Below are 19,013 nucleotides of genomic sequence, written 5' to 3'. Positions count from 1 at the left end.
ACTTCATTCTGTTTTATGCCTAAATAATATTCCATTGTATGAATATACCACATTTTGTTTATTCACTCTGATCAATTGATGGACCTTTAGGTTGTTTCTGCTTTTTTGGCTCTTATGAGCAGTGCTGCTATGAACATTTGTGTACAGGTTTTTGTATGGCTAAATTTTTTCAGTTCTCTGAATTATATATACCTAAGAGTAGAAATGCTAGGTCATATGGTAGGTCTGTATTTAACCTTTTGAGGAATTGCCAAATTTTGTTTCTGTTAAGAATTTACAACTTCATTCTAAAAACAAAAATTTGGCAACCTAATCTGATTTTTATCTCTGCTTGGGGTTTCTTTCTTTTTGAAAAGTGGTAATGCTGTGTTAAAGAATATTCTTTATTAACCTTAATTTTTTTTAAGTGAGAAATGAGGAGGCAGAGAGACAGACTCCTGCATGCGCTCTGACCAGGATCTACCTGGCAGGCCGCTGCTCCACTACTTGCAACTGAGCTATTTTCATGTCTGAGGCGAGACCATGGAGTCATTCTCAGCTCACGAGGCCAACTTGCTGGAACTATTCGAGCCACGGCTGTGAGGGGACAAGGAGGAGGGGTGCAGAAGCAGATGGTAACTTCTCCTCTGTGCCCTGACCAGGAATTGAACCTGAGACTTCCACACTCGGGACCAACGCTCTACCGCTGAGCCAACCAGCCAGGGCCAATTTTATTTATTATTAATATATATAATATATACATATAAATTTTTTATTTTATTTATTTATGACAGAGACAGAGAGAGGAACAGATAGGGACAGACTGGCAGGAAAGGAGATAGATGAGAAGCATCATTCTTCATTGCAGCTCCTTAGTTGTTCATTGGTTGCTTTCTCATATATGCTTTGATCAGGGGGCTACAGCAGAACGAGTGACCCCTTGCTCAAGCCACCGACCCCACACTCAAGCTAGTGAGCCTTGCTCAAGCCAGCAACCTCGGGGTTTCAAACCGGGTCCTCTGCGTCCCAGCCCCATGCTCTATCCACTGCGCAACTGCCTGGCCAGCCCAGTTTTTTATATCTTAAAATCATAAATTGCTTATGTTAAACAGAGAGCATTTTTATGTATTAATGGAAAAAATGGGCACAACATATCTCTTAATAGTAATACCTTAATGTGTTACTAGACTTTGAATTTGGAATGGGAAGCTGCAAAAATATAGCCTATAAAATTAGTCTGGTTTGCCAGGTAATGTTCAAGCTTTTGGATATATAACAGTTGAGACTTAAATGTGATCTCTGTCTAAATTTATAATGGAAGGATCAGAGAGAACATCAGCGACAACTTACCATTCCAGAATTTGGCCCATGATTTATTTTGTCTAATGCAATCTAAATAGACTTGCAGTATACAATTTACAATTGCTTTATGTTTATAAACAGGAATTGGGGCTATTAATGAGTAGTGTGAGCTCAAGTATCCTACTCAGTCTATAGCACCAAATCTTAGGGTACACACAAAAAGGGATTAAAATATTCTTTAAGAACAAAAAATTGGCCAGTATTTGAGTGTATAAACACACTTTGGTATCTGTTAGTTTCAAGAACAAATAAGCTCATCTGTGCCTAAGGAATATAGTCAATAATATTGTAATAACAGTATGTCAGATGGGCAATAGACTTAATAGGGTGGTTACTTGGTAAGGTACATACATGTAATTACTGTTTTGTACAGCTAAAACTAATATATTTTGGGTCAAGTATAATTGGGAGGTAAATTAAGTTTTTAAATTCCCCATCTATTATTAAGTTTTATAAACTTATCTCGGTTTTCACATATTTTAAGGCATGCATGCTCTATGCCAGCTGGTACTTCTATACATGATTTAATTAACCTAAGTGCATTTCTTCTGTCTGTACTCGTTGACATAACAGTAATTTATTTGTATTATTCTGTTGTGCTCACCAAGTTTCTTCTTTTTCCTCATTCAGAGAATTTTTTTAGTCTTTTTAAATTCAAAGACAATGTTATTAAAGGAAAGAAAGTTATCTGTGATTCTGTACTAAACAGCTATCTTTCTTTTTAGGCAGTGAGACTAAAAAGTAAGGGCCAGGTTTGGGAGATGTTTATGAGGGCAACTCACCAGAACTTGAAACTGGTTGGATATGAGGAGAAGCAAGTGGACAGATGAGGTGGCAAAGTCAAAACCACTCAGGTTTTAAGCCTGAATGGATAGGAGGCCAGAAGGTCACGAAAATAAAAAAGGACATAGAAGCATTGGGAAAATGAGGTGAATTTATTTTTATCTGTTTAGGTTTGGATTGCTCTTGGTGTGTTCAATAAGCAGTTTTAATATGGAACTGGAATTGAAAAGTCAGGACTAGAAATAGAGGTTTTGGGATATTCAGAAATTAATAGTTAAAGGAGGAAGAAACTTGCTAAAAGACAGTGAGGGGAGGACAGTTCTAGAGAACATGTCCGTTTGAGGCTGGGAAGAAGAGGAACCAGAAAGGACTTGTTAGCAGGTTCCAGAAGAATCAAGAGAAAGATGTTTCATGGAATCTAAGAAAGGATTTAAAATTCATCTGTGTTTGAAAAAATGTATGAATTGAGGCTTTTGAGATTTAGATGCCTTTTGGAGATTGCTGGTGTCTTCCTAAAAGTACTTTCAGAATGAAGTTTTCAGAGGGGTCAGGAGTTGATGGCTCACCAGGAAATGTAAGTTTCTTTTTAAAAGTTGTTGACCCACGCCTCGTGGCAGCTGGGCTAGCAAATGATCATTTATTTCCATATAGTGGTGAATATGAATGTATTGAGGTCCTTCCATTGTTTTTCAACCAGTGTGCTGCGAGACATGGTCAGGTGTGAGTATAAATACATTTAGAAACTATATTATTAACTATATGTATAATGTGTACTGTGTTAGAGTGTCATTTTGGTAGATGGTGTGCCCCAGGATTTTGTAAATGTAAAGAATGTGCTGCGGCTCAAAAAAGGTTGAAAATCAGGTGCCTCTTCCTGTGATATATATGTATTTGTGTTTTTGCAAAGATAAATATGAATTCTGTATGCATACTATTAATTTGGGGGTCTTTATTTTTTAGTTGGACAGTTGATATAATTGCAGCTTAATATGTTAAAGCTGGAACTCAATGTTCTCAGTTTTACTGTATGTTTATATTATATATTATGGAATGAAATTATTGATGAATTGCTTTTGCTTTGTAATACTTTGAGATTCTTGTTTTGTTAATAGAGACTGAAGGCTAAAGAAGACGATAGTGATCTTGTTTCCTTAAATCAAGACACAAAACCAGATGAAGAGTAGCACAGCCAGGAGCCATAGTTTTAATACCCAGATTATGGAATTTCTGAGTAATCTGCATGGGGGATACTGGAACAAAATATTGGGATTGACCTAGAAATTGTAGAGCCAGTAGTTCTTGAGTTAATAGATAGAAATGGATGAAAGATAAGGTGATGGCAATTAAAATTTGTTTTGTTCTGACTGGGGATGGTGCAGTTGAAAGATCATCAACCTAGGACACTGAGGTCCCAGGTTCAAATCTCCAAGGTCACCAGCTTGACTGCGGAGTTGCTGGCTTGAGCAAGGAAGGAGTTGCTGGCTCAGCCTGTGTCCCCCAGACAAGGCACATATGAAAAGCAATCAGTAAACAACTGAAGTGCCATAAGTACAAGTTGATGCTTCTCATCTTTATCCTTTTCCCTCCCTTGCTAAAAAAATTAAAAAGCTTGCTGTGAAATTGTTGTATTACAAAAAGAAAAAAGAAAAAAATTGTTATATTACCTTATTCATTTTACTTTTTATGCTTCTCCATAGTTATTCTTAAATATAAAGTCTTGAGTACAAGGTTTTATTTAGAAATATTCTCTAAATTAAGGTCTAATGCTTCACCCATTCAGGGAGGATTATAAAATTGCTGTGTTGAGATTTCCTTTGCTAGTACTTGATGGACTCGAACCTAGCTTCTCTGACTCAAAGCAGTCCCATTGTGAAGTAGTGATGAAGTAGAAGAGGGGAGAGAAAACCGCTTCATAAATTCTGATTTGCATCCATTTTCCCTGAACTGAACATTACTACCGGAAAAGGTGTAACAGTTTACTGACTGCTACTATTTGTCACAGGTTGCTGTGGCACTAGCTGGTATTAATAGAGAAAGAAGATAGGGTCTGCATCTTCAGGGAATTCACGTTCTATCGGGGATGGTATGTGTGCATATATGAATAATAATTTACACTGGGATATGTGAGAAATGTCCTGTTTTAGATGTATATTTGAAAAGCTGTGGGTAGAAGTGAGGAAGTGGAAGATGGGGGTGGTGGATGCCACTATTAGTCTCTGGAAATGTTTCAGCAAGGTGATTTCTGTATTGAGCTTAGAAGAAAGCAAGGAGTTTGCTTGGCAGATTACTAGGAAAATAACTGAAGCATTGAAATTAGCATGAAAAAAGAATAAAATCATTTTGTTACCTAAAGACCTGTAAGATTTGTCCCTGTTTACTTCAAATTCTGTCCTTTTAACATCAGTCCTGACTTAGTTTCATATGGGAACCCATATGCATTTCTGAAAAAGAACAGCAGACAAGTTAGTCCGTCATGGCAGTAGTAGGTCAAGTGTGAGCAAAGATAAAATGGATTTTGAAAGAAGTGTTGTATTTTGCAAATAAAGGTGGGAGTTGCAGTTGCATAGTTGGAAGACCCTTTGGTTGTTTTAGTTGCTTTTTAACATTGCTAGAGGTATGCATTATTTATATACCTAAATATGTTTGTAAAGATTTGAGAACAGCCTGTTAGAGATAATATGCTTTTTTTGTGGAAATTATACTTTGATTTTACTACTTGCTGCTGTTATTTTGTATTTGGGGTTTTTTTTTTTTTGCTTTTTTTATTTTTTATTTTTTGTATTTTTCTGAAGTTGGAAATGGGGAGGCAGTCAGACAGACTCCCGCATGCACCTGACCGGGATCCACCCGGCATGCCCACCTGGGTTGTTGCTCTGTTGCAACCAGAGGCATTCTAGCGCCTGAGGCAGAGGCCACAGAGCCATCCTCAGCTCCAGGGCCAACTTTGCTCCAGTGGAGCCTTGGCTGCGGGAGGGGAGGGAGGGGAAGAGAGAGACGGAGAGGGGGAGGGGTGTAGAAGCAAATGGGTGCTTCTCCTGTGTGCCCTGGCCGGTAATCGAACCCAGGACTCCTGCACGCCAGGCCGACGCTCTACTACTGAGCCATCCGGCCAGGCGCCTGTATTTGGGTTTTAAACAAAATTTATTTTGGTTTAATAATTATGCAGCTGGTATGGTAGGGTTAACTTAGTATTAGACTGAACGGCTTTTGTGATTTAGGATAATTAAATATTTCCAGTATCAAACCGGATGAATTTTTGTATTTACAGTTATCGAATGCCAACTATGTGCCAAACCCCCTACCTTTTAAAATTCTAGATGGGTTCTTCAGTAATTGACTCAGAACTTTTTCAGAGCAATAACAAAAGCAGTACTATTTTATTAAAATCATATTTGTTTGATAACCAATTTATAGAAACAAGAATAACATACATTTGCCTTTTTTAAATGTTGCCATACACATTTTTAAAATAAATCGATCGTACTTGGGATGGTCAGGAGGCACGAGGATGTACATCAACATTCATACTACTCAAAGGGCTAAAAAGTATTGTCTTATGAAATTCGTACTGTTTTTTAAGTGTTTGACATTGAGGAATTGGGGCAGTTGTGTGGACTAGTAACAGATCATGAGAAGTCTTGAGCTCCAATATTTTATTTATCCCATCTTACCACAAAAAAAATTTCAGTTGGTTTAATTTTCATTTTAGCTCTTAATATTTTTTTTGTGTTCATTTGTTTTCTTAATTGTTGTGATTTAAAATCTAGCCAACAATTAAATTTAATACCTGTCAGTATCTAAATGGGTTCTAAATTCTAAGTATTGGTGACTGTGAAGAGAATTAGATACATTTAGAGGTGGAGCTAACACAATTGGCTGATGGTTGAGATCTGGGGTGAGGGGAGGTAAAGGAAGGCATCAACTATGATTCCTAGCTTTTAGACTTGAGTAACTTTTGAGTGGTGGTGTTAATTGGAGGTTTGTGATGCCCATGATACATCCAGTGGACAATTTATTAGGTAGCTATTTGAGAGATTCAACAAACAACACACAGCACGTTCTTATTAGCTTTGGTTCTTGGATAAACAGTGAAGTTTATCTTTTCTTTTTTTTTTTTTTTCATTTTTCTGAAGCTGGAAACAGGGAGAGACAGTCAGACAGACTCCCGCATGCGCCCGACCGGGATCCACCCGGCACGCCCACCATGGGGCGACGCTCTGCCCACCAGGGGGCAATGCTCTGCCCCTCCGGGGCGTCGCCATGTTGCGACCAGAGCTACTCTAGCGCCTGAGGCAGCGGCCACAGAGCCATCCCCAGCGCCCGGGCCATCTTTGCTCCAATGGAGCCTTGGCTGCGGGAGGGGAAGAGAGAGACAGAGAGGAAAGCGCGGTGGAGGGGTGGAGAAGCAAATGGGCGCCTCTCCTGTGTGCCCTGGCCGGGAATCGAACCCAGGTCCTCCGCACGCTAGGCCGACGCTCTACCGCTGAGCCAACCGGCCAGGGCTATCTTTTCTTTTTTTTAAAATTTTTTTTACAATGAAGTTTATCCTTTTAAAGAACTCAAATCTTGACACACAAAGGGTACCTTAAAGAAGGTAGTCATACTGCATGTGACTTTGAGGCTTTTGAGAATCAGTTTATTGATTTAGAACAAGGGGAATAAAACTTTTGTGTTTTAAGAGACAAAGTGAAAATTTGTTTGGAACTTTAAAACAGTAACTATTAAACTCAATTTTTGTTTGCATCAAAAATTCTAATATTGAAAATATCCCTGTGACTTGTCTGAGAAGCTTCAAGTAACTCTTGAATTTATCCATTTTAAATGTCACTTGCATTCTGTTGAATATTTGTTTATAAAGTCCAATTTATAGTTTAGAGGGTGAGATAGGACATTACTGAAAACTTTGCAAAAGGTAATAGAGCAATCTGTTCTTGATAACTCAGTGCTGGAGGCTGAGGACTGGTTAAGAATGGAGAGTTCAAGAAAGGCTTCAAAAAATATGTAACACTTTAGCTCGAATCATCAACAAGAGTAAAAATTATGAAACTGATGTAGAAGGGTGGGGTGTTACTTGTAGTGGTGGTAATTCTTTATGGCTGAAGCATCAAGCTCTAACAGTGCTATAAAAAAGAAGCTAAGAACTTGGAGAGGCAGCATTTGAAATATGTTATAGTTAAACTAAGGAATTGGTAGTTTATCATGGAGGTGATAGACCCACTGGAGGATTTTTAAGTGTGGGACTAAAATTAAAATGATCATACTTGTCTTTTAGAACAGAAACTGAGATATGAATGAAATTATTTAAGGAGTTTATGTGCTTTTTTCCAAGACAATTAAAGCTGGAATTGAAAATGTCTTTAAAATTTTTTTTATTTTTCAATTACAGTTTATATTCAGTACTATTTTATATTAGTTTCAGATGTATAGCAAAGTGGTTAGGAAATCATGTACTTTTACAGAGTGGTCCCTCCTGCTGCTTCAAGTACCCAACTGGCCCCATACATAGTAATCATGATATCATTGACTATATTCTTTATGCTATAATCTATAGCTCTGTGACTATTTTGCCACTACCAATATATACTGTTTAATCCCTCACCTTTTTCATGGAAAGCCACCCACAAGCCCTCATCTGACAACTGTCAGGCTGTTTTTTGTATATATGAGTCTGTTTCTATTTTGTTTGTTTATTTTGTTTTTTAGATTCCACATATTTATGCTAAGTGGAATAGTCAAACAGAAAGTGTCTTTCTTAAGGGCTTGTTTGGGTGTTTTTGTTTGCTTAATTTAATATGCTTAATTTAAATCAAAGTCAGACATTATAAAGGGTTTGATGAGAATAAGCTTATATAAATGTATCATTTAGCTATGTTTTGCCCAGTTAAGACAGTTAGGACAATAAATGATTTAACATACTTTTTTGCCTTAGGATTATATTAATAATTATATATAACAATAAATTAATTATTTTATTAATGTTTAGTTCAGGGCTATTCTTATGTAGTCTGGCCTATAGCACTAACTTTCTGAGTAAGGTCCCTTAGTACATTATGGCATGTTTCTCAGTTTATTTCCTAGTAACAGCTTCACACTGACCATGCAAAGTAATGGTCAGGAAGCTAAAATGAAATCAACTGTATAGATATTTTCCATTTTATATAGTTAAATGACCTTTGGTGCTACCTTTTCTTTCTCACTATTTGGACATCAATTCTGACGTATTAAAAGAACAAAACCTTTGTTTAGGCTGACATTAAAGTCTTACTATAGGATTAAATTATTTAACATGCAAACATTTAATATGCTATAGAGTTACACGGCATTATAAATATTAATCTAGCAATAATATTGTACTCACAGAATTTAGAGTTTAGTAAGGGAAGAAAGATGTGTTCTCTTTATATATCATAAACAAACAGAAGGAAATGGCTTTTTCAGAGTATGTATAAAGTCTAAAAAAGAACTCAGAAGAGAAAGATTATTTTTGCATCAATGGGATAAGAGACTCTAAAGGAGCCAACACTTAAAAGATGGATTAAAACAACAAAAAAAAGATGAGCCCTGGCTAGATAGCTTGGTTGGTTAGTGTCATATTATGCTGATGTTTTATTTAAGAGATTGGAAAGAGATTTAGAAAAGAATATTGGTTTTCCTATTTACTGTACCTCCTAGTTTATCTAGAGTCTAATCTCAAAACCTTTTGTTTTTTGTAAGATTTTTTTTGTTTATAGGTAGTGCACTTTTTGGCTTTCACTTGCTGCTGACCCATGATCTCCTCTTCTCTTCTTTATTTTGTTAATTAATAGTTACATTTTTCCTTCATCTTTAATCCATGTTCCACTTCCTGAGAGAAAGATCCCTAATCTTTATTCAAAATTATTTAATGCTGCCAAGATGTATATAAAATAACAGAGGACCCAAGGTATTGTTGAAAATCAACTTCCATTCCTCCATGTAACTGATCACAATACTCCTTCCTCTTGGATCCTAACCTTATACTAGTGGTGCTGAGAGTGTTTTTCAGCAACTTATTTAAAGAGTACAAATTCTCAGGCTGTACCCCAGACCTACTGGATCAAAAACTCTTTAAGTTTGGGACCCTACAATGTATATTTTTTTTTTTTTTTTTTTTTTTAAATTTTCTTTTTTTTTTTTATTTATTGATTTTTAGAGAGAGAGAGAGAGAGAGAGAGAGGGAGAGAAGGGGGAGGAGCAGGAAGCATCAACTCCCATATGTGCCTTGACCAGGCAAGCCCAGGGTTTCGAACCGGCGACCTCAGTGTTCCAGGTCGACGCTTTATCCCACTGCGCCACCACAGGTCAGGCTACAATGTATATTTTAACAAGTCTTCAAGATGCTTCTGAAATGTTCAAATTTGACAAGCATGCTTCTTCTTTGTTTTTGACAAGCATGCTTTTTTTTTTTGAATTTTTCTTAAGCTGGAAACCGGGAGGCAGTCAGACAGACTCCCGCATGCACCGACTGGGATCCACCGGGCACGCCCACCAGGGGCGATACTCTGCCCATCCAGGGCGTCGCTCTGTCGTGACCAGAGCCACTCTAGTGCCTGGGGCAGAGGCCAAGGAGCCATCCTCAGTGCCCGGGCCATCTTTGCTCCAATGGAGCCTTGGCTGCCGGAGGGGAAGAGAGAGACAGAGAGAAAGGAGAGGGGGAGGGGTGGAGAAGCAAATGGGCGCTTCTCCTATGTGCCCTGGCCGGGAATCGAACCCGGGACTTCCACACGCCAGGGCAATGCTCTACCACTGAGCCAACCGGCCAAGGCCAATAGTAAAGGTTTTAAAGAAAAAAAAATCTGTTGAAACAAGTAACATTTAAAGAACTTCAGTAATTGACTTGGTAATATGGTTAACATTTATCGAGCCCATTTTTGTGTGTGCCAGGCTGTTTATTATCCTCGTATTAGGGTGAGACAGGTTAACCCTTTGAATAGTATGAATGTTCATGTAAGTCCTCGTGCCTCCTGACCAGAGCACGATCGTACATTTGTAAGGCACCATTAAAAAAGGGCGAATGTATGTTCTTCTTGTTTCAATAAATTGGTTATCAAACAAACATGATTTTAAGTTAATAAAACTGTAACTGGAACTAATTTCATTTTTTGAAACAAACTCACTCCCAGGGGTCAGCAAGCATGAAAAAAACCTCACTACTCAAAGGGTTAAATATGGTCAATGTCCTACAGCTAGCAAGTGTCAGGCCCAGTTAACTTGAGGAGCTCACTGTAAAGCTGGCTTTGTTATTGTTAAGAAATAAGTCCAGGACCTGGCTGGATAGATAGTTCAATTGGTTAGAGCATAATCCTAAGTGCAGAGAAGTTGCTGGTTTGATTCCTGGTCAGGGCACATATAGGAAGCCATCAATGTTCCTATTTCTTTCTCTCTCTCACTCTCTCTTCCTCTCTCTCTCTCTCTCTCTCTCTCTCATCCATAGAATAAACAAAAATAAATAAAAGGAAAGAAATAAGTCCCTCCTTGAGTATATATATGGTTTTACAGTAATATATATTGCTCACAAAAATTACAGGGTATTTCAAAATGAATACGAAGCTATGAAATATCCCCTCATTTTTGTGAGCAGTGTATTTATAGTTGTATAGAATTTATTTATTTTTCTGTACAATATTATGTTTAATGGACTACCTTTATTTTATTTATACTGTATCAGAGATTAGTATCTCTGATACAGTGTATGAAAATTTCTAAGTGCATTGTAGATAGACTTATTTTAAATAGAACATTCTTCATCATAAGCTTGACTGTAGTATTCTATTCTGTGGTAGACTTTAATAAAACTGAATATATAAAAATTTATACTCAGGTTACATACTTGTATGTAAAAGTGTTCTTAAGGTTCATTATATAAGCTATGAAAGTCATTTCACATAGCTTGCTTATTTCTCAGTAAACGTAATTTGTCATGTAAAAGAAGAAATGCTTGGAGTGATTGCAGCAGGTATTCCTGAGGTGCAGCCACAATTTATTATTAAATTATTTCTTCTTCCTTTTTTCTTTGAAGTATATATTTTTTTCATCAATGGTTAACTTAAGTTACTTTCCTCCTGTGTTTCTGCAACTGTTCAGGTTGCTCTCCTTTTGAAGTCACATTCACATACACTGTCTTGTAATACATTTAAGATAGTATAAATAATCTGAAAATGAAAATCTTCTTAACATTTAAGTTTTTGAATAGGCAATACACAAAAGTCATGAAAGGAAATACAGTAATGTTTCCCATCCATTTCTAGCTAATTTCTCTTTCCTACAGATAGTAATCTTTGTTGATAATTTCTTTTCAGAGATATTTTATGCACATGTACAAGCAAATACAAATAAATATTTTTAACATATACACTACTGTGTTCTCTGTATTTTACACTTAATATGTGTTTGGATGTATTTTCATATCATTATGTATAAAGAGCTTCCTCACTGGCTTTCAACTATCATATTTGATTATATGAATGAAACAAGTCTTTTTAGCTATTAACAGACTTTTGTTTGTACTTTTTTGTTCTTTATAAGTAAAGCTTCAAAAAGTAACTTTTTAATGCATATGTCATTTTGTGTGTGTGCAATTTATCTAGAGAACAAATTTATAGAAATACAGCTCCCAGGTTAAGGAGTTGTTTATTTGTAATTGCAAATTACCTTCCTTAGTGGTCATATTAAAATGTTCTTTTCTACCATCATTGAATGAAGTTCTCGTTCTCCCATATCCTCACCAACAGTCCATTTACTTTTAAATACAATTTTCCCCCTAATACAATTTGAGAACCTTACCACAGGAAGTAATATAGTAAAGGTGGGGAATTTTACTTTACGGTACTGTGCCAGTGCAGAACAAGATTCTACTACTAAGTCTTTTCATCTTAAAAAAGTGTGTATTGGGCCCTGGCTGGTTGGCTAAGTGGTAGAGCGTCGGCCTGGTGTGCAGAAGTCCCGGGTTCGATTCCCGACCAGGGCACACAGGAGAAGTGCCCATCTGCTTCTCCACCCCACCCCCTCGCCTTCCTCTCTGTCTCTCTCTTCCCCTCCCGCAGTCAAGCCTCCATTGGAGCAAAGATGGCACGGGCGCTGGGGATGGCTCCTTGGCCTCTGCCCCAGGCGCTAGAGTGGCTCTGGTCGCAACAGAGCGTCGCCCCCTGGTGGGCGTGCCGGGTGGATCCTGGTCGGATCCGGTCGGGCGCATGCGGGAGTCTGACTGTCTCTCCCTGTTTCCAGCTTCAGTAAAATACAAAAAAAAAAAAAAAAAAAGTGTATTGGTTTAGGGCTCTAAAATTGTGGTGATAAAGTTTATTAGTTTTTCAAAGAAAACCAAAAAACTCACTATTCTATATATGTGCCTATTTTTAAGATTATTTCAAAGGATGTTAAGTATATCATAATAAGGATGAGTTAAGAAAATTTGAATTACAGTTCTATCTGTGATTTTATAGACACAGTACTCTTAGTTGTTTAAATATAAGTATCACAGACAGCAAAAACAGAATGGTGAAAAAGTTCAGTGTTACTGGATTTCTTTTTCATTTCATTTGTATTTAATAATTTGTTGAACAGTAAAACCAGAATGCCTTCAATATGTCTTTAAGCCTGGAAGATGTAGTAGACTCTTTTGAAATTAAATTTCAGCAGTGTAGTTGAGTAGTGAATTTAAACAATTCACAATGCTCACTTTCAGTGCTTCTGAAAGCAGGAAGTGTATTACTGACATGCAGAAATATTCCAGCCCAAAGAACATCCCTACTGCCATATGTGGTAAGAATTTGTCACTAACTCACAAACCACTTCTGTAATGCAGTGAATAAGCAGAATTGGTCTTTGTTGAGCGTTTCCAATCCAGTATGTGAAAGAACTTTGTTTTTCAGTGTCTTATAAGTAATTATTAGCTTATGCTTTAGAAGGAGCCTGGCACATCATGGGTGCTCAAAGTTTAAGACAGAATAAAGAAAATTGTAGATAATCTTTAAAACTTGGGTTTTGGGACCCTTCGTTAAAACTCAAAAGATACTTGAGTACAGTAGGGACTGAGTAAAATATTCTGACTCAGCTTATTAATAATTTATTTAAATAAAATTTTCTAATTTTATTTCACTGCTACTTGGAATATTAATCTTATGTTTACATTTAATAAAAATAAATCATCCTTGGGATTAATTATTAAAGGGTAAGTAGATACTGTGTATGAGCTCAGGAAAACAGGAAAATGAGTTGGGAGGAACTGGGGTTAACAAAATTCAACGAAGAGCAATTTGTGAATCATTAAAATTTTGAAAATATTAATATTTTTCTAAACTTGAATTGTCTTCTTTTTTGTATTTTAAGCGATTAAGAAGATTGTCTACCAAATATAGGACAGAAAAGATTTATCCCACAGCCACTGGAGAAAAAGAAGAAAATGTTAAAAAGAATAGATATAAGGACATACTGCCATGTAAGTCTGAAATGCCCCTCATGAAAGGGGAATGCTAATTAGCAGTTTGTATTCTGCGTTAGCTCTTGTCTTTCTAATGAATTTGATTATTAAAGAGGTAGTAATTGCCCTCTTTCTACGTACACTACAAGATAATTTCTAATTGTGCTTCTTGTTTTCCTTCTGATAGTTTTTGTTGTTTTTTATTGTTTAACTTTTTTAAGCATCACAGTTACTCTGATATTTAGTTTTAAATACTGAAAAACCCAAATAAGAACTATTTTTGTGGATTCCTTATTCAGTTATTTTATTAAAATATAATATAGACAGATAATTCAATAAAACTGAATAAATTTTGTAAAATGCTAAAATACTTTTATTTATTGTCTGTTCACAGAACCTTTATTGATTAGTTATGCATGAAAAAAGGAACAATAACTCATGCCTGTGTATCTGTTGTTCTCAGCAATCTTAATATCTGAGAGTATGCATTATATGTACTAATAGCATTATATTCTAATAATAATAATGTGACTATATTCTTAAACAGCATACTTTTTTAGAATATACACTCCACTTTCCTTCCAGTCCACCTCAGAATAGTGGGTGGTATGGGTATCTTCTGGACAGGTTTATTAAGCAGGAATTCATACACATACTCTTAAAAAGGTAGTTTCTCTACCTTTTTCTGTCATCCAGGGAAATGAAGCTTAAACAGCTCCAGATTTCTGTTTTCATATGTTGTGTCTCATTCATTGATTTTACAAAATATTTTGATTGTATCCTGTGATCTTGGGATACTGCAGAAAATAAAGTGGGAAAACCTCCTGCCCTTATGAAGCTTATGTTCTAGTCAAGGCACCAGATATTGAATACAAATAATGTGTGGTCTTTCAAATGCTGATTAGTGCTATGTTGAGAATAATACAGTAGGAATGAGCAGCATACAGAAAGCTGAGAATAGAATAGCAGGCTTTATAATTTTAAATAAGAGAGAGGGAATGTCAGTGGTGTGTTCTTAAATTGGCCCTCTGAAAAATAAAAGCCCTGATTTTTAATTTTGCCAGTTTTTGTAGTAAGTAGATTATTTGTCATAGTCATCACAACAAAATTTTGAGGTAAATACTATAATATTCCACTTTGCAGATGAGAAACTGAGACAGGGAGGTTAAGTAACTTATCACACAGCTAACAGAGTGGATGAGAATTTAAACCCAGGCAGTTTGTATCCAGAACTTCAGTTCTCAGCTAGGGTGGTTTTGCCCCTAAAGTGACATTTAATAATCTCCGGAGACATTTTGGTTTGTCAGAACTGATGTGCATTAGGCAGGCTGCTACTGGCATCTAGTGGGTAGAGGGCAGGGATGCTGCTACATCCTGCAATGTAGAGGCCACAGCAGCCTCCTCATGAAGGTTATCCAGAGCAAGCCGGACCTCTTTATCACTGTGCCACTTTATCACAGTCAGAGTGGTAGTACCTTTCTGTTTCCCTTTAAATGATATAGTGTTTGATAAGTCAGGTTCCAATAAATTTCTAGTCACTTTAATTTAGAAAATTATATTGAAAATAATTCTACTTAGAGAAGCATGTTTACTTAACTGTTATAAGAATGTTGTCAATTCCTTTTGCATGTTTAATATGTCCAGTGATTGCAGATACAGTATTTTTTAATAAAAATTACCCATTGTAAGTGTACAAATCCCATGATTTTTACTAAGTTTATAGAGTTGTGCAGCCAGCAACACAATACAGTTTGAAATATTTCCATCACCCCAAAAAGATCATTGATGCCAATTTGCAATCTTCAGCCCCAATCACTGCTCTGCTTTATGTCTCAATAGATTTTTCTTCTGGAAATTTCATATAAATATAAGTATGCAATTTGTAGTCGTTTGTGTCTGGCTTTTTTCACATAGCATGATTTTTAATCCACATTGTAACGTATTAGTACAGTAGTTTATTTCCTTTTATTGTTCAGTAATATTTCGTTGTATGGTTATATCACTTATTATTTATCCATTTACCAGTTGAAGACCATTATGAATAATGCTGTTACAAACATTGCCATACAGATTTTTATGTGGACATATGGTTTTATTTCTCTTGGATAAATACTCAGGAATGGAATTTCTGGGTCCATGGGAGCTTATGTTTAATTGTTTAAAAAACTAATAATTGATTTTCAAAGTAGCTTTGTACCACTTTATTTTCCTACTAATGGAATGTGAGGGTTCCAGTTTCTCCACATTCCCGCTAATGCTTATTACTGTCTTAAGATGATAGTTATTCTAGTGGTAGATTTGTAGACATATCTCATTATGGTTCTAATTTGCTTTTCCATGATGACTTATGATGTTGAGCATCTTTTAATGTTCTTTTAGGCACTTGTATATCTTTTTTTGGTGAGAGTGTCTTGGAATCATTCTACTTTTTTAAAATCTGATTTTTTTAATACTATAGAGTTGTAAAAGTTCTTTATATATCCTAGATACAAGGTATTTTTTCCCCCAGATATATGATTTGTAATAATATTTTTTCCTAATATGGTATGTGATGTTAGGGTCTGAAATAATCTTTGTACATGTGGGATTGTTCGAGCATTATTTGCTAAGAAGACTATTTATTCTTTCTACATTGAAATGCTTTGATACCTTTGTTGGAAATCATTTCACCTGTACATTAAATTGTATTCTATCAACCTATTCTTAAGCCAGTATCATGCTGTCTTGATTACTGTAGAAATATATAGTAAAGTTTAAACAAGAAGTGTGCTCTTACTTTTTAAAATTAGTTTGGTTCTTTTGGGTCCTTTGCATCTCAATATGAATTGTAGAACTAGCTTGTCAATTACTGCATAAATCCTAGTAAGAATTTATAAGTCAGTTTGGGAAGAATTATCATCTTAAAGCATATTGACTCTTTTTTAATTATTTATTTTATTTATTTATTTATTTTTACAAAGACAGAGAGAGAGTCAGAGAGATGGATAGACAGGGACAGACAGACAGGAATGGAGAGACATGAGAAGCATCAATCATTAGTTTTTCATTGGGCATCGCAACACTTTAGTTGTTCATTGATTGCTTTTTCATATGTGCCTTGACTGCGGGTCTTCAGCAGACCGAGTGACCCCTTGCTCAAGCCAACGACTTTGGGTCCAAGCTGGTGAGCTTTGCTCAAACCAGATGAGGCCGCGCTCAAACTGGAGACTTCGAGGTCTCGAACCCGGGTCCTCGGCATCCCAGTCCGACGCTCTATCCACTGCGCCACCGCCTGGTCAGGCGCATATTGACTCTTTCAATCTATGAACATGGAATGCCTCTCTTCGTTTATTTAGATTTTAATTTCTCTCAGCAGTGTTTTATGATTTTTAGTGTCTACAAGGTTTGTATTTTATTTTTTTAAGTATACTCGACTCTTGAACAGCATGGGTTTGAATTGCACTGGTCCACTTTTACACACAGATTTTCTTTCAATATATAATAAAGAACTACTATTTTCTATTTGAGTTGGGAGTCCATGGATGCAGAGGGCCGACTATGCATTCACATGCCATTTTATTTTATTTATTTTATTTTTATTTTTGTATTTTTCTGAAGTGAGAAGCAGGGGGAGGCAGACAGACAGACTGGCATGAACCCAACTGGGATCCACCTGGCATGCCCATCAGGGAGTGATGCTCAGCCCCTCTGGGGCATTGCTCCGCTATAATTGGAGCCTTTCTAATGCCTGAGGCAGAAGCCATGGAGCCATCCTCAGCGCCCAGCCAACTTTGCTCCAGTGGAGCCTTGCTGTGGGAGGGGAAGAGAGAGACAGAGAGAAAGGAGAGGGAAAAGGGTGGAGAAGCAGATGGGTGCTTCTCTTGTGTGCCCTGGCTGGAAATTGAGCCCAGGACTTCCACACGCTGGGCAACACTACTGCTGAGCCAACCGGCCAGAGCCCATTTTATTTTATTTTTATTTTTTTTAATTTATTGATTGATTTTAGCGAAAGAGGGAGACAGACAGACAGGAACATAGATCTCTTCCTGTATGTGCCCTGACAAGGGATCAAACTAGCAACCTCTGTGCTTCGGGATGATGCTCTAAGCCAGTGGTCCCCAACCCCTGGGCCGCAGACTGGTAACGGACCATGGGCCATTTGGTACCGGGCCCAGAGAAAGAATAAATAACTTACATTATTTCCGCTTTATTTATTTAAATCTGAATGATGTTTTATTTTTTTAAAATGACCAGATTCCCTCTGTTACATCCGTCTAAGACTCAGTCTTGACACTTGTCTCGGTCACGTGATACATTTATCCATCCCACCCTAAAGGCCAGTCCATGAAAATATTTTCTGACATTAAACTGGTCCATGGCCCAAAAAAGGTTGGGGACCACTGCTCTAAGCAACCGAGCTATCAGGACAGGGCCATATGTCAGTTTATATAGGGGGCTTGAGCATCTGCTGATTTGGGTATTTTCAGGGTTGGGAAGTTCAGGAATCAATCTCCCACAGACACTGAGAGACAGTTTAAGATTTGAGAAGTCAAAAGTTGTAATCGGATTTTTGACTGCATGGAGGAAGTTTTCCCTAACCTTCTATATTGTTCACCGGTCAGCTGTATCAAAAAATACAATTTATATTAGTATATTGATTTTTTTTTAATCCAATGACCTCCCTGAACTCATTTATAAGTTTAGTGCTCTTCTGTGGATCCTTTAGGATATCTTATACAAAATCAGGCCATCATCTTCAAATAATGACATTTTTGCTACTTTTCAATATGAATCTCTCTTTTGCCTTATTACACTGGCAAGAACCTCTAGCATAAAGTTGACTTGAAGTGGCAAGCATAGACATCCTTGCTTTTGATCAATTCAAAGTAGTTTCATTACTATTCAAAGATTAGATTTTTCTGCAGTTACTTTGGATATTTGGCTTGCTTTATACTAGAACACTAAAGCCAGTACCAGAATTAAGACATTTCCATGTATTGCTTGTGGCAAGGATAAGCTGTGCTTTGTGTGTTGAGAGGCCTAAAACTGAGCTGGCTAGCTTCTAGGAGTGATGGATCCAGGGCACTCTGCTATCTAATGTTAATAATGGAACTCCTTTTATTTCTTAGACCAGGATTTGGTAAGTTGGCTGTTTCTTTTTCCTTAGTAACAATCTTACCCATTTTCTCTTTGTTGCCATAGGTTGTTGATGTTTGTTCAAAAAGAAAAATGTTGCTGCTTTAAAGAGCCTCTTAGCAGCCAGAAATGATTTTGTCTGTTTGGAATTGGGCTCTTGGGACATTGTAGGGACAGTCAACAAAACCATGAGAAGAAATGATGGCTTTCTTTTTTTTTTTAATTTATATTCTGTATACTAATTTTTATGCCTAATAGAAGCACCAATGACAAATGTTAAAATACATGAGTTATACAAGCAACATATTTTTATATTCTTAATAATATATTATGATTATAA

The 19,013-nt window shown here is 36.6% G+C and overlaps 1 protein-coding gene across 5 annotated transcripts in view; it reads left to right on the top strand.

The window, feature by feature from the left end:
• The window catches only part of PTPN12 (protein tyrosine phosphatase non-receptor type 12), a 105,689-nt gene that overhangs the window by 33,196 nt on the left and 53,480 nt on the right, over nt 1-19,013 (top strand). For all 5 annotated transcript variants that reach the window (XM_066240559.1, XM_066240560.1, XM_066240561.1 and 2 more), the window contains exon 2: nt 13,468-13,576. In XM_066240559.1, the coding sequence (XP_066096656.1) occupies nt 13,468-13,576 (109 nt within the window). The remainder of the gene's footprint in view (nt 1-13,467; nt 13,577-19,013) is intronic.

Source organism: Saccopteryx bilineata, chromosome 7 (genome assembly GCF_036850765.1).
Source record: "Saccopteryx bilineata isolate mSacBil1 chromosome 7, mSacBil1_pri_phased_curated, whole genome shotgun sequence".
In the NCBI taxonomy this organism is placed as follows: Eukaryota; Metazoa; Chordata; class Mammalia; order Chiroptera; family Emballonuridae; genus Saccopteryx; species Saccopteryx bilineata.
The sequence above is the reverse complement of the archived record's forward strand: the minus strand, read 5'-3'. Positions and strand labels throughout refer to the sequence as shown.